General features: G+C 32.3%; 1 protein-coding gene and 1 long non-coding RNA gene across 6 annotated transcripts in view; one reads left to right on the forward strand and one right to left on the reverse strand.

Annotated features, from left to right (window-relative positions):
- BTBD9 (BTB (POZ) domain containing 9) overlaps positions 1-13,681 on the forward strand; it is a 66,946-nt gene extending 53,265 nt beyond the window's left edge. For all 5 annotated transcript variants that reach the window (XM_035371156.2, XM_085821982.1, XM_035371157.2 and 2 more), the window contains 3 exons: positions 308-415; positions 1,440-1,518; positions 12,525-13,681. In XM_035371156.2, coding sequence (XP_035227047.1) covers positions 308-415; positions 1,440-1,518; positions 12,525-12,656 — 319 coding nt within the window. In that variant the 3' untranslated portion in view covers positions 12,657-13,681. The remainder of the gene's footprint in view (positions 1-307; positions 416-1,439; positions 1,519-12,524) is intronic.
- A 2,467-nt stretch (positions 13,682-16,148) lies between these two features.
- The window catches only part of LOC146995871 (uncharacterized), a 116,091-nt gene continuing 107,925 nt past the window's right edge, over positions 16,149-24,314 (reverse strand). Inside the window, exon 3 of the long non-coding RNA XR_015042849.1 lies at positions 16,149-16,724. This is a non-coding gene — a long non-coding RNA (uncharacterized LOC146995871). The remainder of the gene's footprint in view (positions 16,725-24,314) is intronic.

The following is a 24,314-nucleotide window of genomic DNA, read 5'->3' on the forward strand; positions in this document are numbered from 1 at the left end:
CTATTGCAGCTTTGACATATGGCTATATATCTAGCAGTATTTCATGCATAATTGTTTTGATTTGACATAAACCAAACAACTAACCAACTGAAAAACAAAAACTCAAATGCATTCCCCACCCCCACATGAGCAGAAAGATTCATCTTAGATTTCTTTTTGACCAGTTGCTCAGCTTTGAATAATGTAACGCAGTAATTTATTGTTACAGAATTAATGCTTTATAATTAATTTAAATTTAAAAATAGTTTTGAAATTTTAAAAATTCAGTCGATTGCTATTCTTTCATGCCTTTTTATCTCCTCTTTAGAATGCTGTTATGGGACTGTGATGATCGGAGTTACAGTTACTATATCGAAGTATCTACAGATCAACAGCACTGGCATATGGTAACTGATAAAAGAAATGAAGCTTGCCGGTTAGTAGTTAATTTTACTGTTATAATGCCACATAAAAAGCATAAGCAATTCCGATTTCTGTCTCAAATATGCTGTATGACTGAGAAAATTACTTGCGTGAAATCTTGGCTGTGTTCTGTGATGAAGAGAAATGAGTGGTGTTGCAATAATGGAAGGAATTATATTATTGATTAGATAGTTGATAATAATAAAAGTAATACTGATGCATTAGTGCAACCACCTTTGAACTATTTAGCGAATTTTACAGGGGGGAATAATAATAACATATTTATTACATGCATATGTATTTTTTTTTAAATTTAATAAACCTACTTACAAAAGGGTTTTTGTTTCTTTTGTTCTGGTGGAAATTTCTTGGCAATCACTTGAATCATGAGAAGAGATTCAAAGCATTGTTCCTTTAGTGATTTTGCTGCAAAGTACTGCATTCCTGCAGAATTGACTACTGTTTCTTTTATTATAGGCAAATCTCATAATTACAAATTTTAAAATTTAATTTAAGATAAAAAGTAATCTAAATTTTTCTATAAAAGCCGTTGAATTTGGTATGCAACAAAAAGAATGCATACGAAAATGGCAAAGCTGATTGTTAGAATGGAAGAATTGCTATGTGTGTGTTTGCCAGATTTGAGGCATTCTGAAACTTTGTCTACTGAAATGGCTGCAATAATACATAAGTATAAAAAAAATTTCCTGTTTTATGCCAATTCTTTTAATATTAAAATTCTTTTCTACTATTCCAGATTTATACTTCTTTCATTATAAATTTATGCTATTTAAAAAGACCTGTTTATTAAAATTTTGAATTATATTTTGTCATTGAATTATCTTTGAATAAGTAAATAAATAAATAAAGTAATAAAATGCGTAAGAATTAATTTAATGATTAATTAGCTCATTTCTTGATATATTTACTCTCACTCTGAAATTTTTAAACTGTATTATCATGATAAATTTTTTGGAATGGTCATAGTAAAGTTAAAAGGTTTTAATTTTAACTCTTTGTGATAATTTTTATTTTAGTGGTTGGCAAACCATCATATTTCCACCCAGACCTGTCGTTTTCATACGCATTGTAGGAACTCATAATACTGCAAATGAGGTAAACTCTTTTTTTTTTTTTTTTTTTTTTTTTTTTAAATTTTGTGATGAAAATTGTTTCTAAATGTATGTAATTTATTTAAGTGTGAGTTGCATGGATTATGATGTGCGTTATTTAGCAATCATGTAAATAAATTCATTAGAAGTGAATTGATACTCTGAAGAGCAGTTGAATACCTGTCTAGTAGAATGTAGCACCACCTTCCGTCTTGATGGCACCTGTGATTCATCTTGACATGGAGCTGACAAGACAGCGCAACCTCCCACAATTCACAAAGATTAGGTGCAATGTTGGTGGTGGTTGAAGTCTTTAACAAATCTTCTCAGTTGCATCTCGGGTCTGCTTAATCGGATTCAGGTCAAGTTACCTTGATGGCCAGGAAAGTATCTGCTGGTCTGAGGAAGGCTCATCCAACCTTTCTGATACAATTCAAGAGCAATGGCTTTGGTGCATTTTCTTGTTAAAAGAATATCTCTGTAGTGGGCTGTTCAAAATGAATGTATGAGACCAGATGGTCATCAAGGATATCCCAGTAATGTTCACTTGTGAGAGATGTCCCATGTACAAGGAGTCACATTTCAGTCCATGTGAACACTCCTCAGACAAGAATGTCTCCTCCACCAGCTTGAAGAGTCCTCTGCTAGCAGGAAGGATGCTGGATGTATTGGGTTTGGCAACTAAGTAATTGCAGATTTTTTTTAGAAAATCAAAGACAATTTTTTCATGGAACTAAATAACTTTATTCTGTAATGTATTGCCCATTTTGATCAAAGACCTTTTGCCATCTTTCAGGCAGCATTATAATCCCACGTTCATAAAACTTCTGGTTTTTATTAGCCAAAGACTGAATCAGGTACGATTTGACATCATCATCATTATTGAAATTTTTACCATTCAAGGAGTGTTAAACATAGAAAATGCCGTGGTTCGCAAAGCAAATATTTATTACTGAGATATGCAGAGATACACGCAAGCAGAAATAAGTAAGTACAAGCACTAGCAGAAATAAGTAAGTACAAGCAGAATAATACTAAGCAGTGATAAGCGGTTACAGAGGTCATATATATAACTTTATAACAGATCATGGTTTAACAAATCATAAACAAGACACAATAAATAACCAATCAAAAGAAACATACAGAATGGGATTAAGTTTCAGAATAACTCTCGCACCTGGCAGAAAACTAATGAATGTATCGGACTTGACAGAAAGCTATACTTCCTTTTAATCAGTAAGAATGTGATTACAAATATCTCAACACTCCCCCTTAATCGCACATTATACAAAACATAAAAGAATTACACAATTTTTAAACAGCTCAATGATAACAGTTCATAGAATTTTGTTTTGGACAAAGCCTTAGTTAACATATCTGCAATTTGTAAACCTAACTGTACATATTCAATTCTAATATTATTTTCCTTAACAGTCTTACAAGTGAACTTTAATTTTATATCTATATGTTTCAACCTACGTGAAAAGTTTTCATTAACAATAATTTTAATACATGACTGGTTATCCTAAAAAATATAAATATTTTTAACACTGGAAATTTCATTTACTACATTTTTTATCCATAAAACATCTTGAATACCTTTACATAAAGCAATTATTTCAGCTTCTGTTGATGAAAGTGCAATACACTTTTGTTTGTTACAGCACCACATAATAGGACAGTTTGAAAACATTATAAAGTAATCAGTAATTGATTTCCTATCTTGAGTATCTCCCCCCCCCCAATCTGCATCTACATACAAACACAAGTTTGCCCTTTGCAAATCACCCTTTTTGTATATCAATTTTAAATTTAAGGTGTTTTTCAAGTACCTAAGAATTCTTTTTAGAGCACACCAGGCAACATCAATAGGATGCTCTTGCAGTTGGCTTAAGCAATTTACTGCAAAAATAATATCTGGCCTTGTGATATATGCTAAGTAAAGCAAAGATCCAATTAATTCTTTGTATGGGCCTTTCTGAAAATCAGCTGCTGTAGATTTTGGTTCAATGGGAGTTTGGGCTGTTTTACAATCAGACATTTTAAATTTATCAAGTAATTTTTCAATATATGGTTTCTGATCTAAATACAAACAACCAGGCTCAAATTTCAGTCTAATACCCAAAAATTCTGAAACACTTTCAGATTTTGACATTTTAAATTCATTTGATAATGATATTATAATATTTGTTTCTTTTACATCTGAACCTGCAATTAATAAGTCATCTACATAAAGAGCCATAATTACTTTCTTACAATTTAAATTTCTGATAAAAATACATGGTTCAGAGTCCAATTGCTTAAAATCTAATTTAATAACAAAATTAAGAAAATTCTGATACCATTGTCGAGGAGACTGTTTAAGACCACATAAACTCTTTTTAAGTTTACATTTCTTACCACTCATATCATCATATCCTTTTGGCTGGTCCATGTAGATGGTTTCATCTAACTTACCGTTCAAGAAAGCTGTCTTGACATCTAAAGTAAAAGTTTGCAAACCTTCATTATTGATAATTACCAAGATTAAACGTAAAGAGCACATACTAATCACTGGAGAAAATGTTTCTCTATAATCTATGCCTTCCTTTTGCATAAAGCCACGAGCAAGAAGCCTCGCTTTGTAAGTTCCATCTCGTTTTTTTCGTAGTGCCCATTTGCAGGAAATAGCTCTTTTATCAGGGGGTAAACTTTGTAGATCCCAGACGTCGTTATCTTCCATAGATTTCATTTCCTCGTCCATAGCTCTTTTCCATAGTTCTTGTTCTACTTGTGGCAGATTTACAATATCTTCAAATGTCAGAGTGTCTTGTGCAAACATTACTTGGTAAATCTCAGAATCAAGATACCTAACTGGCTGTTTCTTTTCTCTTGAAGATTTTCTTTGTTCCTCCTTCATATTTGCAGCATTTAATTTGCCGTTATCAGTGTCTGAAATTGATTTGTCTTCATTTTTAATGTCATCATTGTCATTTTCACTCAAATCAGAACTATCGGTAATATATTTTTGATTTTCTACTTTCTTCTTTTCTTCATTAAATTTAACATTTCAGGAAACAATGATGTGTCTTGTTTCCGAAATCATTAAACAATATGCCATTGTGGAATAACCTACAAATATCATTCTGACAGATTTTTCATCTAGTTTCTTTCTTTGCGATGGTGGCACTAGAGTATAAGCATCACAGCCAAATATGCGCATGTTTGTTAAATCAGGATCTTCACCATACTTCAGAAAATAAGGAACACGATTTTCAGTTGAACTATTTGGGAGTCGATTATTTATGTAAGCAGCCGTAAGTACTGCTTCCCCCCAAAGGAATTTTGGTAATTTTGCCTCAAGTATCATTACTCTAGCCTTTTCCAGTACAGTTCTATTTGCTCGTTCAGCAACACCATTTAGAAAAGGTGTATAGGGAGGTGCAGGATCTATTTTTACACCTGCTCTTTTAGCAACTTCATGCAATTCTCCACTGACATATTCTTTCGCATTGTCACAGCGCAGTTTTGTAACAGTTGGATTCAATTTAAAGAATAGCTTGAGTTCATCAGCAATGTCACTTTTTCTTTTGAGCAGTCTGATTTCCATAAATCTCGAATAGTCATCAATTATAGTCATGAAATACCTTTCCCCATGGAGTGTTTGAGGTTCTATTGGACCACATATATCAGTGTATATAGTTATAAGCGGTTTGGATTCTTTTATGGGAGGACCCTTTCCTATAGGCAAAGCACTTTGTTTGGCATGAACACATACTTCACAAAAGGATTCTTTTACAGGAAGATTCATCAGTTTTAATTTTTGATCACAGCAGTGTCCTAACCTTCTGTGCCATAAATCTTCATTCTTTACTGCTAAAACTGTAAATAGGTTTGGTGAAAAATCACTAAAATATTGTCCACATTTGTCCAAATATCCAAATCTAAAAGGCTTGTTTTTGTTTTCAATATAAACTATTTTATTTTTAAAAATTACACTCAAACCTGCTGCTTCAATATTTTTAACAGAAATTAATTGTCCGTTTAATTTGGGAACGTAAAGAACATCTTTTAACATTATTTCAACACCATTCTTAGTTTTACCGCAAATATCACCAATTCCTTCCATTTCTAAAACCGCCTTAACGCGCACTTAACAGTTCCAGTCTTAGGCTTTATTGAGGTAAACCATTCCTTGTGAGAAGACATATGAGAAGTTGCACCAGAATCAATAATAAATTGATCATGCACAAGATTTCCAGCCATAAAAGATATTGCAGGGGATGCATACTTATTACTATTTGAATTTGCCTGCTTTTTAGAATTATCAAAACATTCATTTTTGAAATGACCAGTTTTCCCACAGTTATGACAGATGCAGTTCTTTTTCCTACAAAATTTAACAGAATGTCCTTTTCTTTTACAATAAATACAAAACAAGTCTTTACGAGCACTAATAAAAACAGAGTTATCTGTATTTGGTTTAATATACTTATTTTCATTTTTATAATCAAACATAAGAGATTCACAATCAATAAGTCTACTTATGACAAAATCTAAACTCAAATTACTGCTTGGCTGATTCTCTAGAGATGCCTTAATATTTTCATATTCCTTTGGCAAAGACATTAAAATGTAAATAATAATATCAAAGTCACTTACTTCAGAGCCAGAGACGCGTAGACTACTCACCAGGTTCATTGTGCTGTCAATATGCTGTCTCATTGACACATCCTTGGATTTCCTTATGGTAGCTAGACGCTTACGCGTTAAAATTTGACTCACTGCACCTTTAGCGCTATATGTAGCTTGTAGTTTCTTCCATATTTTACATGCAGTGTCTTCACGTTGAAGAGAAGCAATAACATTATCACTTAGAAGCGCAAGTATTAAGGCATAAGCCTTTTTTGATTTCAAAACATCTGCAACTCTGTCCGCAACTGCTTCTGTTTCCAAAAATGTATCCAATTCCCTTGCCGTAAATACTGCTCGAACTCTTCGACACCATACAGTAAAGTTATTAACACCGTCCAATGGCGCTACACCAAAAGCTTCCCTTTCACCTCCGGAAAAGCCATCATTTACAATACACCAAATCAAAATCACGTGAACGATAAATTATTACACTGAAGGTTCAATTAGGGAATATATCAGCGAATTCTAACTTTCGAAGGAACCACGCTCTGCTGTTAAACATAGAAAATGCCGTGGTTCACAAAGCAAATATTTATTACTGAGATAGGCAGAGATACACGCAGTTACATGCAAGCAGAAATAAGTAAGTACAAGCACTAGCAGAAATAAGTAAGTACAAGCAGAATAATTCTAAGCAGCGATAAGCGGTTACAGAGGTCATATATATAACTTTATAACAGATCATGGTTTAACAAATCATAAACAAGACACAATAAATAACCAATCAAAAGAAACATACAGAATGGGATTAAGTTTCAGAATAACTCGGACCTGGCAGAAAGCTAATGAATGTATCGGACTTGACAGAAAGCTATACTTCTTTTTAACCAGTAAGAATGCGATTACAAATATCTCAACAAGGAGTTTTGTAAAGATCGAAACAAAAAGTAATCAAATGGTGCAAGGTCAGGACTATATGGTAGATGTGGCAAAACATCCCAACCAAGCTCCAATAATTTTCGCCGAGTGACCAAAGGTGTGTGTGGCCTTGCATTGTCATGATGAAATACAACACCTTTTTGATTTGTCAGTGTTTAATTTCGTTAGTTGTTCGATGTAGACATCAGAATTGATCGTTCGGTTGGGTGCTAAGAGTTCAAAGTAGACAATTCCTTTGTAATCCCACCAAACTTCTTTGATGAATATCTTCACAAAACCTTCTTTTGATGAATATCAGCTTTTGGTGTTATTTGAGTTGGTTCACCTGGTCTGCTCCACGATCTTTTCCACTTGATATTGTTGTAAACAACCCATTTTTCATCGCCAGTTATCAGTCGTTTTAAAAATGGATCATTTTCATTATGTTTCTTTAGCAAATCGCAGCTGTTAATGCGTTATGTTAAATGCGTTTCTTTCAGTTCGTGAGGAACCCATGTATCGAGTTTTTGAACATAGCCAAGTTGTTTTAAATGATTTTCAATGCATGTATGTGATACATGAAGCTTCTTTGCAATCTCATGTGTTGTACTGTGACGATCCGAATCGATTATTGGTTTGATTAGGTCGTCATCAACTTCAACTGGACGATCAAAGCGATTTTCATCTTTGAGTGAAAAATCACCAGAACAAAATTTGGCAAACCAATTTTGACACTGCCGTTCTTTTAAGGCTTCGTCACCATAAACAGCACATAACTTTTTATGAGCTTTCGATGCGTTTTTCCCTTTGCGAAAATAAAAAAGCAAAATATCACGAAAATGTTCCTTTTGATTTTCCATTTTTCAACGAACGCCAAACGAAAACTGCGCAACCGATCAAAAAGCTTTTTTTACTGATTGACAGCTGAATTGCCAACTATCAAATAACAAAATGTGTTTTACATTTGTACTACGTCTGCAACCCTAAAAATTCAACTGAAGCCATCTATGAGTGAAATCTGCAATCACTTAGTTGCCAACCCAATAGTTTACACCATACACATATTTTGCCATCGCTATGTACCAAAGTGAATCTCAACTCATCACTACAGGCAACATTTTTCCACATCTCCAATGGTCCATTGGCAATGTTCCCATGCCCATGCTAATCATTGTGGCGCATTTTGTGCAGTCAGCAGAGGGACTCTCGTAGGATGCTCCATAGAGACCAGGTGGGTTTGTATGATGTGGCAGCTTACATGTTGCTGTGCACCAGTGTTAAGTTGACAGGTGATCTGTTGCCTGCCTATCCGCTGTTACAATGTGAACTGTCTGACAATGACCCTGGTTATCGACAGGCTGTTGTCTGCAACAGCTGATGATTGCAGGGATGGTTTTACTGGAATCGATGTACTGATGGTACATGCTTGACACAGTAGTGCATGAAAATCCAAGTGTCTGCATTACTTTTGAAATGGAATGAGCCATTCGTCAAACCCCAATCAAATGTGCTTAGATTCATACTCATACTGTTTTTTTTTTTTTTTTTTTTTTTTTTTTTTTTTTTTTTTTTTACTATTACTGATACCATGAGCAGCACTCCTTATCTTGTCAAATTGCTGCTTACGTCATTTGCAAATCACTTATAGGCTTGTGCACAACTCAAAACTTGCATAACACCAGCTATTCAAATTTCAGTTAGTTTTCAATGTATAGCTGCCTAAAGCAGGTAACATATTTTTTTTTTTTTTTTTTTTTTTTTAAATCATCTACCTATGCACCATAAAAGCCAAATTGTAGTATTATTCCTTGCTTTAGGGCTGAGAAGGAGAAAAAGCAGGAAAGGTGTTTTAAATATAAGGTTTTTTTTTTTTTTTTTTTTATGAGAAAATGGATTAAATAAATATTAGAACTAAATATTTTACTGTGAAATTAAACATAGAATATCTTGAAATACATTATTTTTATACATGATGTTCAAGAATAGAAGTTACTCACACAATTATTCATGAAATTCAAACACTAAATTCAACAGACTGTAGATTTCTTTTATCTTACTTTACTTCTGTTAACAGATATTAAACACAAGAGCACTTACATAGTCTTACTTGTATGGACACGCTTGCCATCCGCACACATACACTTACCAACTCAAACTACTAGCACACCCTCAATCAATGGCCGCTAGCCTTCCACATTCTTCGTTTTCTACTCGTGGTTGCCAGATCACTCTAGTTAAACAATATTCATTCGATCATGGCGGCACTTCATTTCTGCCTTAACACATGTCTTATGACCGAATCAAAGCTTTAAAAAAATTAATTAGTATAATAGTGGTACTTTTAAAATATTAACTTAGCTTGATTTGGGGGATAAATCTGCTGTGGTTTGTTTTGAATTTCTATGCAACACATCTGTCTTTTATAATGCCGGTTTAAGAGTTACAGTTTATGAACTGGGGGCATTTGGGAAAAGTTTATAAAATTGTGTCAGTGCTGTTTTGGGAGTTATATAACTGTATAGAAACTATAACAACTGTATAGAAAGGAAATAAATGTGTATTTTAAATACTTATTAAAATCTTTTCTGTGTGGTTAGTTATAATGTTGATGGATATATGTCCAGTAGCAAAATACTTGGTGTGTAATTTTCAGTGATGTAATAATGCTGATTGGTAGCTGTTTAGAATAGGAATATAAATTAGCTGACTTATAACATATCCATGCTCATTTTGATATGACTTGTAACTGAGAAGACATTTCTCCCTGCCAGCTACAAAATGCACATTAAATCAGTTGAGAAAAAATAATTCTGCTTTATCATAAAATTATATACTGAATGTTCTCGTTATCTTAAGATATTTTTTACAATAAATTTTTTAGTATAAATATTAATAGCTTTTGTGTAAAAGTTTAAAAAAAGCTATCAAGGTGAAGTATTAACCATCATTTGAGCAAGTCTTATGTGACTATAGTTAGGTCTATGCCCAATTGTATCACACTGTAAAGTAACATCTGAGTATCTCTGAGAAGTTTTAATTATCAAAATAGCGATATGCAAAGCATTTTCTCTTACTAAAGTGATCAAATACTTTTTGCCTATCAGTACTGTGCTATTGTTATGTATGTTGTATCAATACATTTAATGTAATAAATCTGACATTAAACCGTCAGTTATAAATTTCTTTAGTCTGATTATTGTTTCTAAATAGATTTTCTTAATAATAAACTTAAATTGATAAACCTTGAAGAATCTTCTAATAAAAATAGCCAAAACAATTGATTCTCGTTACTATTCAAAATGAAGAATGAATTTTCTACTTTTTAATGAATAGGAAGTTATTGTAATTAATTTATGAATAACAATAGTACGCATTTTATTTTAGAGTTAAATGTGATAAAATTAATTACGAAAACAGTTTTAAGAAGTTAGTCCTTTTGTCCTCTTTTTTAGGCATTAGACAAAAAATTCAAATTTTGTTTGCCTTGTAATTCCTTGTATTTGTTGCACTAATTAATGGTATTACTCTTGTTTGTCATTTTGTATTATTAAATAATAAAGAATATGTGTGTTCTGTTTTGTATGTTTGTATGTTGTATTGTGGAAAATTGGCAGTGTCTAGATCCACCAAATTTTGAACATGTTGTCTTGCACCTGAACATTTTCACCTTGAAACAGGAATGTTGAATTATTTGTTTATTGCATATTTTGTGCAAATTTGATGAATTTCTGATAAATAATGTCAATGGTGTGAAAGCAAGCAGTGGCAACACTGTTCAAAATAAAGCATTTTTATCTCCATTGCATCAGACTGCTGCAATTGGCAAAATGTAAGGTATTCATTTTCAGTTTTAATAAAAAAAAATTGCTATTTAAAAGCAATGAATTGCCATTGCCTAAAATAAAATACTTTTATCATTCCTGCACTAGTGAGTATTTATTAAAGCATAAAATATTTAACTTTCAGATTTAATTTATGTGTCTGTTTAATCATTAACAAACTAAATGATTTGAAAGCAATAAATGCAATTCTTAATATTTTTTTACTTGTTAATTTGATTGATTTTAATAAAAATGCATTTAAGTTATGAGATGTCTATGTAGAAATATGAAATATTTTTTACGAAATTACAGTAGCTGTACTCATAGACAGCTGGCTACACAAGCGGCTCATATAATAAGATTCTGCTTTGTAATATTGCATACTTGAGATCTGTTTATTCACTGAACTGCTGAATTATTTTATTTTTTAAAACAAAAATAAAGGTTAATGTATATGTGAATACATAGTTAAAAAATGTATTTTTTAGAAAACTTTTAAGAGTTATTTATAACATTATAATTAAAGAAATTAATTGATGTTTTGTAATTATTTTCTGTTTAAACACAAAATTAAATAATTTCAGAATGCTGTCTTTATTAATGTTATAGAAAAATTTTGATTAGGAATTCCAAAAATATTTTATCTGTTTAATTAACTAAGCAATTGGTTACCTTATGGCTTTTGGTTTCTGAGGATCAGCTTATGTTCAGGTTGTAGTAATCATCAAAGTGGTCGATTAGCAGTGGGCTGTGGGAGGAAATTCACCAGTGATGGGATAATACATTTGTTGTAGTGGCAACACTTGCCAAAGCAAATAAATCATAACTATGTGATATCATAATGTATTGCAATGCTTAATGTATTTTGGGAAATTCCATTAAATACATTTATCTTCTTGAAAGAGATCATAACATTATGAACATCATCTGTTTATCAACCTTTGAGAAACAAATTTCTGTTTTTTTGTTTTAAAAGTCATTTTTATCTTATTTTTTGGCCCGAGAAAATTGTCATAAATATTTTGAATTATGTAATAATGCTTTAACTGATCTTAAAAATGTAACTTTTAAAATTAATTTAGTAACATACATACTTTTCATTCACTAAGAATATGTTTTGTGAAAACCTTTAAAGCAATATAACTTTTAAATTTGACTAGTATCTGTGGCCAAGTCTAGAACTGGTCAACGAATGGCCAAAACAGTTAAATTATTGCATATTCTGATTTTAGTTCATGTGCCTAACAAAAGTTACAAGTAGTGAAACCATTTTACAGAGTGGGTAACTTTGGTCTTATTCAGTAACATATATACTTAAAAATTAATTTAATTAAATAGCACAGTGTATTCCTTTGAAATTCAAAAATATGCTGGTTGCTTAGTGCTGTTATGGAACAGATTTTCTTTTACGTAATACAGGTGTGAAAAGCATAGAAAAAGAATTTAAACAATCGTAATTAAGATCATATTTATTTGAGCTATAATTTTACACTTTGATTTCAGATTTATTATGTAAAGTGTATCAGCATCTTACAGAAATATATTCTTTAAACTTAATTATATACATAAGGCAATTTATTTGTTAGAAATTTATATGTGACTACATGTGTATAAATCTATAAGTATGAAGTATTGTGATATAAAATTTTCTTCACAGGTATTTCACTGTGTGCATTTCGAATGTCCGGCCCAAATTCCCTCATCTCCAAATTCTTCTAGTAGCAGTTTGACTGATGTAGGAGCTAATTTTGAAGAATTTCTGAAAACTGAAAGTGAGCAGCAAACATAACACATGTGCTTATGTGTGACTCGCAATTCTGGGAAATGTGTGTAAAAAAAATGATTGTGATAACTGAATGAAGTGTGCTTACTTGAATCATTGCAAAGAACTTCCTTTCTTTTAGATGTTGCATTTTCCAACAAAGATCTGATGTATAATATTCTATTTATTTTATGAATCTTCTTGCTTATTTCAAGGGATTCTGTTTATTGTCTTGTGTAGCTTGTGTTTATGAATGTATATCTGGTTAAAATGCTCAAGATTTTGTGATCTCCAAATGCATTTTCTCCTGTGTTTTTAAAACATTTGTGATAAATTTATTAAATTAAAAATTTTAGAGTTAGTTATTTTTGCATTAGGATCAATTTGTTTTAGCCAAGCTGTCATTCACATGTAAAGTCCTTTTTATGTAACTAAAGAGTATTTGCTACACAGCTGTATAACATACGTTTCACTGCAATTCTATGTTTGGAAATCAAACTCTTTTTGACACTGAATATCAGTTTATATATTTTAGCTTTCCTTAATTTGAAATGTGTAAATTTTGGGAACAAAAAAGACTGATTATTGCAGATTTTGTGCGTTTTAACCTTATAACATATTGACACTGGTTTCTCTGGTTCCAGAAACTAAAATTTCAGTGCCACAGAAAACTGGAAATTTGTATCACTTGTGTTAATGCTTATATGCTTATACAGACATTTTTATCCTGAATAGATTTATATAGTATATAATAGTTCTTTTTCATAAGTTTTAGAGATGTAGATTGTAATTTTCATGATTTGTGAAATTTTAAATATCTTCATGTATTGTTTTTAAGCTATACTCTGTACTACAGCAATAATGCATTGTATTTATTGGAAGATTTGTGTCAGCGATTATTCAATTTTAAGATTTGCAGCTCATAGCTCTAACACTTTATTTGTCCAAAGTGTGTATGTGATAAAAGTCTATTCTGCTGATATTCCTATCTTGTCATAGAGCTTTGTAGAAAAAGTGTGTGAATGAATGCAATAAACTTTTTTTTAATTAAATGTCTTTGGTGAAATTTATTTCTTCTTTTTAATGAATTAATGCATTTTGTTATTTTAATGTATGCAATAGAAATAAATATAAGTAAAATTCTTGCCACTGTTATTGCCTCTTTAATTCTAAATTTGTAAAAGATTAAAAAAAGAGGGGATTTGCTTTTGATATAGCTTTAGTACATGAAAACAAGTATTGTATTTGGGAACTCTGAAACATTTGTCTTGTCAATTAGATATTTTTGCTTGGTTTTCTAGTTACCTATTTTTCATTAAAGTTTTATATATTCATGAAGTTTGTAAGGTCTTGAACAGAGGCAATATGTTCCATGTATCTTATTTGTCTGCATTAAGAATGAAAATAAAATATTCTTTTAAAAATTTTCAACTTGAGTTAAATTCCAAGCAAATGGACTGGCTGCATAGGCTTTTTTGTGGTGTTCCCCTTATGTAGTATGGATATGAGTCAGTTTCTGTTGGAAAATCCTCCACAAAGGCATCACTGCCATAGTCCTTGCTTGCTTTGCCATAATGAAATAAACCAAATCAAACTTTTCATAGTATGCAATTATTAGTCCTAAGATACATTTGTTTTATAGTTTTAGTGTTTATGCAAGATATGTTTTTCAAAAATATGCTGTTAATCTTTGCAATATGGTGCCATTCATCACCGATGCTAATCTACAATTCTCTGTTAATAACCACTGTATGGTGAAAGCTTTTTTCGGGGGTTCAGTGCCCACCAGTTGCCAAGGGTATAAGAATACTCAAAGTTTGTTCTGGTTCAGCTTCCTGCAAAATGTCTCATTGCATGGCATTTTTAGTTTTCCTTATGTGTTTATAAATATGAGCCTCATAGAAAGTTCTCTAAAAAGGTAGCACTTGTTTACTTTGTCATAACCAATTAATTTTCTCAGTTCCACTGACAGCTTACCAATTAATGCAGCTACAAAAATTTGGTAGTCAACCGAGCTCAGTGTTTTTGTGGTTTTGCCTGCACATAATCTGTACTATTAAAGTCTGTGAATGTCAGTCTGTTTGATTGTGGCATTATCTTCTCCAGAGCGGCGGGGAGTTGAATACCGAGCGAGGTACCCTCGGATTCCAAAAATTCATGGGAAGCCATTTTGACTATTCTCATCTTCCTACGACTTTAACAGAGATATTAATTGACAACTCTGAAAAACGCTAATTTTTGCCTTTATTTTTCCGAGTGGCAACAGTCTCACATGCTGGAGATAAAAGTCTGCTTTATTTCGAGAAGTGTTGCCACTGATCGCTTTCAAATTGTAGAGTATGTTAATAAAAAGTTTCTAAGTTTTACAAAATATAAAAATAGCATTGTCACACATTAAATATATTGCTTCTGATTCTAAAAATTCGTGGGAAGCCATTTCGAATTTAAGCAGCCGAAACATTAATTAGAAACTCTGAAAACACTAAATTTCGCACTTGTTTTTTTGCGAGTTGCAACAGTCTCGTGCATTCGAAACAAAAATGTTTTATTAAGAAAATTGTTGCCACTGCTCACTTTCAGATTGTAGAGTTAAATAAAAAATTTGTAAGTTTTACAAAATATGAAATAAAAAAAGCATTGCCAAACTTCAAACATATTTTTATTATATAATGTCATGTTCTGGCATTCAAGAAAGCATGCAATTACATGTGAGATCATTGTATGTTGAAAATTGTTCATTAATGTCAGCATTTTAAATAAATGGCTGCTGTTGGTAATTTTTTTTTTTTTTTTTTTTGTTTCAGATTAAGATAACTGACATGGTGTGTTATTACCCCGTTAATTCTTTTATTGATACTGAGAAATTGTTGTTTTACATTAAATTTAAATCATGACATCATACGTATGCCTAAAGTTTTTGTTTCTTGATTTAGCAAGAAAAGAATTATTTACGAATTTATTGTTGCTTAGAGAGAATAACTAACTAACTAACTAAAATTTTGATAATAAGCCTTGTTCACATAAGAACATTGCGAGGGATACAATTTTGAACCCATTGCCTGAAGATAGCCAAAACGGAATACCGGGCATACACCAGTACCATGCGGCCTGTTAAGGCTGAAGGCATGACGGACATAGAAAACTCTCTCACTGGAAGATTTGTCGACCTCGTCAACATCGTTCGTGGACCCACTCTTCCTTTATTAAGCCAAATATAAGGATACAAACAATGATGAAAGAAAATATGTACATTATGTACAATATTTACAGATGTAAAGAAGAATCTCTACATATGATGTTTCACATACATCGTTTGTAGAGATGTATGTGAAACAACTGTGTAACGAGTTATGTATTATCTTTATAACTCTTTAAACGTCTGTATATTGAGTTATGTATAAGCACATATGTACTCATACATAACTCGTTATACAGATGGATAGTATGGATATACAGATGAATTATACAATGAACTCTTCTTCTTTTTGGATTATATGTTCCATAATCCATTTAAGTCCTGTTATATATACATTTGATATTTGGCATCATTTTGTCCTTAGGCAAAGAAGAGATGTAAGTAGAAACACAGTAAATGATGCTGAAATGACTACATAAAAGAGTTTTTAGAGGTTTTTATTTATTTTTTATACTTTAGAATTTTTTTTCGTGCAATTAGCGCAAATTAGCACATATCTTTCAACATAAGATTACAAAAACAAGAACAAAATCTTTGAAAAACAAACAAAAGATACAAATGCAAAAAGAGGAAAATAGAACATATGCAAACAATTACAAAAAACATAAATTGGGAATAAACACGCAATGTTTTCCAAAGTTTGTTATACATTACCGCAGGTGATACAATATGAACGCTTGACAGTGACAGCAACACATTTACCACAAATTGGTTTCTGGCATCCCTCACAGCTGACAACAGTCTTGTTTTGTCCCTTGCAACTTTAAAATGCACATTTCTTTCCTTTAAGTGTCTGTATTTGAGCAATTGTGGGCATCTGTTGCGTAGTGCACCAACTCGCAGTTCTTCCATGAGTGCAAGAATAAATTCTCGACGGGAAATAGAGGTGCCCAAGGATTCTTTGAATATAATCCAAGCATTGAGTTCAGCAATGTCAAGGACGTTGTAAAAACATGTACAAAATTTTACTTGTGTAATCTTAATTTTACTCTAGACCTAATTAGACTGCCGACCTTTTTTTTTTTTTTTTTTAAATCAAAACTCCGACTTTTTTGATCAAAACGGAAAGGTGTTGTGGTGGTGTGGCGTATTTAATTAAGGCAAAGCGCACTAGGGCTATCTGCTAAGGGGACGGATGCCTTCGTGGAGGACTTTCTAAGGGAACTGGCTCGTATACACGTTAGACATGGGGAAAACCACGAAAACGCCCATGCAGACAGACCGTTCGCGGGATTCGAACCTCGGACCGAACTACCAGTGTTCAGCGACTTTACCGCTAGGCCGCTGATGGGCCCCCCCAAAAAAAAAAATGGAAAGGGAGCGTGCCGGAAAGGGTTAAATTTATATTACAGTCCACTTGAAAATAATTCAACAGTTAGTTTGTTAATTTTGTTAAAATAAATTAATAATTCAAAGTCCAGATTGTCTGTATACCTTGTAGCTTTTACATATATTTTTAAAATTTACATAACATTTTTATAAAAATTGAGATACAGAGCCTTTTTTTTTTTTTTTCTTTTCTTTTCTTTTTTTTTTTTTTTTTTTTTTTTTTTTTTTGTAGAGGAAGCTCTTTTAATTTTTGGAGTTACTAAAAATCATATATTCATTTGCTTATTTATTTGGTACTTTCGTTAATTTTTAAGTGTACAGAAGTAAACAAGATTCTGCAGGAAAAGAACTGTTGTCATTCAATGTCTGGCCTCCTCTTGACAAAATAAAAGTTAGCTTTTCCATGCGTATTTTTATTTCCATTTTATTCTTTATTAAAATTTTATATTTATTATTCACTTTCATTCTTTATTAAAAGTTTGCTTTGCGATTTTTTTACAGGCAATCCCATTTTGATTTTTAAATTTTTTAAATTTTTATACTTTTAACAATTTCAAAATATTTTTGTTTTAATTTTAACATTCCAATATCATTACTTTAGGCATTTCTTTTCGCTCAATTTCTTTTGCCTGTTTAGCTATAATTATTTTTAATTTACATAGACATGTTTTATACAGTTATTTGAGTACTTAAATTATCTTGACCTTTTGATGTTATTTGAATTATTGAAACCGGTCAAAGCTATTAATGATACTTTTCAAATCGATGAGTCCACCTCGGAGTAAATGATGAAATGGATATGTAAATATTTTTAATGAGAACCTGAAAATATCTGGAAGACAACTTGGAATGCAAAATAATTCAAGATCTACCAAGATAACCACCCTAAACATACAGCCCTAAATATTCGCTTGTGGTTATTATCAAAGTGCCTTGAAAGTGCCAAAACACCTAAATATTCTCCAAACTTAAATCCAGTCGAACATGCAAAGAATCAATTGAAAAAAAGAATAAGAAAATATGATATCCCTTCGAAAGCTCTACTAAAAGCAATTCTGACGTAGGAATAGAATAAAGCAATATTCTCACACCAAAATATTAGTTAAATCCGTTCCAAAGTCCATAAAAAGCATAATTTTAAGACAGAATATCCAATGAAATAATTGTACGCACCGTTATTTTCACATTTTACTTCCTTGTACGAAATAAAGGAAATATTGTAATCGCAAAAAATTTCAGGTATCGTATTTTAACGAAAATATCCATTTTGACTGCTCTCGAGTTTATTTGAATGATTTTTTTTTTTTTTTTTTTTTTTTTTTTGCGTGGCACCTGTACAAGATTCTGCAGGAAAAGACAGAACAAAGGACTCATTTTTTCAAAACGGGTTGTAAAGTGGATTTAAAATAGATTCAGAAAGATTTTTTTTTCGTGCGTACGTATGTATCTCGCGTACCTGAAAAACCATTTTTAAGCGTAGAACTTTTAAATTTTGTTTATGGGACTGCTACAACATCCATATGTGCACCTCCCATTTTTGTTGCAGTTCCCCACCCTAGCCGCACCCAAACGTATATATATATATATATATATATATATATATATGCATACTCACACCGTTACCTAGCTTAAAAGTCCTTACCTGGCCTTTATTTTCGCAATTGTTGGTAGTAGTCATAAACTTTCGAAATTTCGGGTATCATTTTTCAACGAAAATATCCATTTTGACCGCTCCCGAATCCATTTCAACGATGTTTTTGGGTGCCATATGCACCTACGGACAGAATAAAGGACTGTTTTTTCAAAAAAAAGTATTGTTAAAGGGATTTAAAAAGGATTCAGAAGAGATTTTTTCGTGACTTCCGTTCGATGTACGTATGTACCTAGTGCAGACTTTACGAAAAAATCTATGTAGGCATCTCACTTAACTCACAAAAGAGTAATCTTAGAACGTTGAAATTTTGTATATGGGAAATTATATATATATATATAGCCACTCTCTTGCCTGGCTTGGTGAGTTTTTTTTTTTTTTTTTTTTTTTTTTTTATAAGTTTGTAAATTGTGCATTTTTTGCTTTAAAAGTGATTGAACTAAGTTGTTCTTATGTTCCGGATTAAGGTTTTATGCTTTTAGTTAATCTGCATGGAATAGTTGTAGAATTATCAACAGTTTAAAAGTTTAAGTGGTGTTAAGCCTAACGAGGCCGCAGTTCATTTACATTTGAAACTCTTAGTAAAACAGTGAATTAAGTTAATTTGTACACCAACTTCAGTGTCTTTTTGCCGAGTGGGACCAAATGTAAACTTTGAATTTTGTGCACCGAAAAATCTGTCTTCCTGTCTGAAAATTATCAACAGTTTAAAAGTTTAAGTGGTGTTAAGCCTAACGAGGCCGCAGTTCATTTACATTTGAAACTCTTAGTAAAACAGTGAATTAAGTTAATTTGTACACCAACTTCAGTGTCTTTTTGCCGAGTGGGACCAAATGTAAACTTTGAATTTTGTGCACCGAAAAATCTGTCTTCCTGGCCATTGGCTGAATTGCTTGTTTTGGGGTAAAAACTCTAATTTTAATTGGAAAAAAAAAGAAAAAGTTTTTGAACTTTTTTTAACTGTATTTGGTGTTTTAGGTTGTTCTGTATTTTTCAATTTTTCATGATGATGTTTTAAGCTTTTACGTATTTTTGCCTTTCCAAAAGCTAGAACTGAATCGATTGAATGAGCAGTATATGTCTAATAAAATTCGAGAAAATTAAGTTTAAATGAAGTGGAGGAAAAATGTACGTAATTTATAGGCCGCATAAGGAAGTCATGTGGTGTCCAACCAGACTTTTATTAAACAGAAACTGTTTGTTTAAAATGTCCGAGTAATTATGTGAGTTCATTTTGAGAACTTTTTGAATAAATTGTTATTATTATTATTGTTATTATTAACAAAAACTTTTTGTTACTTCTTTCAAAACAAGCAGGTTTTAAACTAGATGGCCAATAGTATATGTAAAAAAAAATATTACGTGTTTAATTGACCATCTAGTTTTAAAACCTGCTTTTCGGGAAAGTCATTTTGTTAGTAACTGATATTTGGAAACAAAACTGGAAAAACAAGTGTCCGAAAACAAATGTGAGCTACTATAAATAGAAAGATATATAACCACCGTCTAAAGTGAGGAGTGGCAACACGGTAAGGAATAAAACATTTTTATCTTAACTGCGTGAGAATGGTTATCGGAAATTTTAAAGATATGCCGTTTCTAAATATTTTTAGCTTGATGTGGCATGAGCCCAAATTTATGTGTCTGTAAATGAAAAAAAAAATGCTTGTTTAGACATAATATAAAACCTGGAAGCTTTCAGATTTTTTTTATTTTCGTTTTTCTTAATTTTCCTTTAGTTAAAAATATATTTAATTATCATTTTTTTGAATAAAGCTGTTCATTCGCCTGAGTATTTAGCACTTTCGAAACTCATACGATCTAAACCTCAGTATTAAAAATCGCGTAAGCTAAGGAACTACTGTGTTGTAATAGAAGATTTCTGAATAGCATTGAATAAACAAATTCCTCATAATTCCGCTTTTATAAATGTACCCTTATGCTGAGTAGCGAGATTCTAGGATTCTAACAACAGTACCATTATGTCTCAAGTGCGTAACCACTTGAAATAACCACACAGCTCTCAAAGAAATCTGTATTTAATTGTATTTGTGAGGACAAAATAAGTTAGCAAAAGCAACCTGCTTTCTCTGACCAAAAGAAATTCTTTGCTTGCTTGCTCAAAGAGAAATAAAGATCACAAAAGAAAGAAATCCACTGAAGCACCATATGGAAGACTTTGACGTGATAGCATAAAAGTGTAGTGAACGGAAAGGGTTGACATGAACATAAAGCGAGTGGACACATTTTAGTGACATTTTGTGCCCGACAATGGAAACATGGGCCAAGTGTTGTTAGGTAAAGATCTGGATGTATGAATAGAGTTGAGTTTTCGTAGTTTTGTTCCTGCTTCGCAGCTCTGATGTTCTTAGAAAGAAAACGAACGCTTTTGAAGAAATATTATGCAGTGCATCTCACATATGCAAGCTTTCCCTATTTTCAGTTAGGATTATTTTAATAATTTCACAAAAAGTAAAGTATCTGCCTTTGATTATGAAACTGAGTAATTCAAAATAGCAGATTAGCCCATATACTTGATACCTAATGATCGTAGTTTAGTATTCTTTTTGAAAATCTATATAATCCATAAATTGTTTGAAATAGGATTGTATATGTATTGGTATATAACTTAAAAACGGACAAGAATTTTAAATATAATTGTTAAATATCATTTAATTTCAACGAACAAATTCTTTACATAAAGCAAAGCTAACTTACGGCTGCTGGTTTCCACAGTAAGTATTTTAAGGAAAAACTTCTGTCAAATGAAAAGTGTTAAAGTAATATATCTAGAATTATAAAAAAATAAATTTATAAAGTCAACGATTCCGCACTAGGTATGTAATATACAGCTTTAGAAACATCGTTTACTAATTAGAACAGTAACTGAGAATGTTGATAAATGTCATTTGATTTTTATAATTTTCAGTATGATTAATTAATAATAGTTGCTTATATTATAAATTAAATGTATTTAAAATAATATCAATTATAAATGTTACTGAAATAAAATAATATTAAACCGAAGGTGATCGTTAAGGCCTTCGTGCACTCGTACAGGTTAACGGTTCTAACGATCAATCGTATTCATAGATCAATCGTATTCATATAATAGTACATTTCGCGTATCCTTTTATATATATATGCAGATATGCATATACGTGTACACACGTACAAAAGCGCATATGTTTATATGGATGTATTACATATACATATCTAAAATGCCGTCAAAATTTATATAAAATAGTATATAAAATGAAGGGGGCCATAGCCATATAGTAGAACACAGAGATAAATTTGAGTCCAAAAAAGTAATATTATAGTGCATTATATACGTATATATTTAAGTGGGGGCCAACACATTCACAAGTATATATATATACAACGCTTTTGCAAAAAATTCGAAGCACCAAGAAGGACTTTTGCGATAGTGACGAAATTTAATATTCAAAAACATCTTGATCGAACATGCAAATGATCAAAGTTTCAAGGCAAATGAACAGGAATTGCGGTGATAGCGCGTATTTCTAGTGCGCAATTCCCAAAATATAAAACCAGTAACAGAGGCGGAATTTTTTTTTTTTTTTTTTTTTTGGTGCTGCCATTGTAATTCCGTAAAGAAACAACTAAAATGCTATTACGACGATATCGAAGACCTTATAGACAACTAAGCGACTTCGAACGTGGTCGCATTGTAGGGTTGCGTGAAGCTAGATGGTCGTACCGAGCAATAGGCCGCCACCTGCAGCGTGCAGGTGCTGCTGTGCAAAGATATTGGCAGCAATGGTTGCTACGAGAAAATTGCCGACAAAATGAAGGCTCTGGAAGTCCAAGAAGCACAAATGCGAGGAAAGATAGAATGATTGTTCGCCATGCCTGAATCGCTCCAGCGGTATCATTGTTGACTATTCAACGCAGTACAGCCATATCTATACCTCCCGTGGTACCGTCCAGCATGTCACGGCGCTTGTTCTGAGGCGGAGTTACGCTCACAGAGGCCTTTGACCCCACAACATCGGCGGAGTCGTCTGAGTGGGGTCGCAGCCGATCATCATGACTGCCATCAGACTGACACCGTATAGTGTTCAGCGATAAATCCCGCTTCACTCTTGAAGCAGATGACCACCGTGTTCGTGTCTGGAGAGGACGGGACCAGCGGTTCCAATCAGCCTTTGTTTTACAAAGGCATACAGCCATGACCTCTGGTGTGATGATATGGGACGCTATTTCTGATGACAGCAGGTCATCCTCCGTACATCGTTAACAGCTCAACGATACGTTGATACCATCCTGCGGCCGGTTGCATTACCCTTCATGGCTCGTCATCCTGGGGCCACTTTCTAAGGAGATAATGCCAGGCCACATACAGCTCGCATATCTCTGGACTGTCTCCGTGCCGTTGATACTCTTCCTTGGCCAGCAAGGTCACCAGACCGTTCACCAATCGAGCATGCCTGGGGCAAGGTAGGCCACCAGATTCGGGCACCAGAAAATATAGCAGATCTGGAAAGAAAACTGATGAATGCCTGGCAGAATGTGTCGCAGGATGACATTTAAGAACCTCTACCACTCCTTGCCTCGACGAATTCAAGCATGCATTGCCGCCCGGGGCGGTTCGACCAACTAGTAATTTGAACACTCAATGGGTGATTGTGAGCCGTGAACAAGTACTATGACCTTGATTTTTTAATCATTTTATTATCTGTATATGAGCCATACACATATTCGATTTCTTCAAAAACAGCCACTTCCTTCATGGTATTTCAATTTTTTTTGCAAAAGAGTGTATATACACTACACAAACATATACCTTATTTACTCTTATATTGCCCCCTTTTCTTACTAATTTTATCTCTTGAACATCGGGAGGAAAAAAAATACGCGGTGTATGTTATTTCTAAAGAGACGACTTAAATAAATGTATCACATTAAAAAGTACGCAAAAAGACACAATAATGGATTATACTTTGTATTTAAAACAAACATCAATTTCAAAACAAAAGAAAAAAAGGGGGAGGAGGAGGTTCAGATTTTAAATTAAGTCTAAAGGAGCATTTTGTTACCTTTGTTTATTAAATATCATGTTCTTTGAACCAAAACCATAAAATTCAGTTCAATAGCAATATCGCAAAATAATTTTAAAATGAGCATATCTTTAGGATTTCCGATACATAGTTCCGCGCGCTGGAGATAAAAAGAGTTTTTTTTCTCCGTAGAGTGTTGTCATTGCTCGCTTTTAAATCGTTGCGTTTGTTAATCAAAAATTCGTTAAAGTTTTACGAAATATGAAATCGATAATAAAATAAATTCCAAATTTCAAATTAGGGCTTCCACTTACCTATATTCTATGGAGGATTACGTTATTCAAATTTTGATGGCTCTAGGTACCGTCGTTTTATCACAATGCAAGAAACATACATACATTCACGCAGATTCTTCATTATTTAATTTCTTTAAATATAATACAGAGCTCTAATATTTGGTGGCAACAATTTGAAAAGTGATTCGC

The sequence above is a fragment of the Stegodyphus dumicola genome, chromosome 8 (assembly GCF_044657685.1).
Source record: "Stegodyphus dumicola isolate Sdum_Otavi_A_Nest chromosome 8, ASM4465768v1".
In the NCBI taxonomy this organism is placed as follows: domain Eukaryota; kingdom Metazoa; phylum Arthropoda; class Arachnida; order Araneae; family Eresidae; genus Stegodyphus; species Stegodyphus dumicola.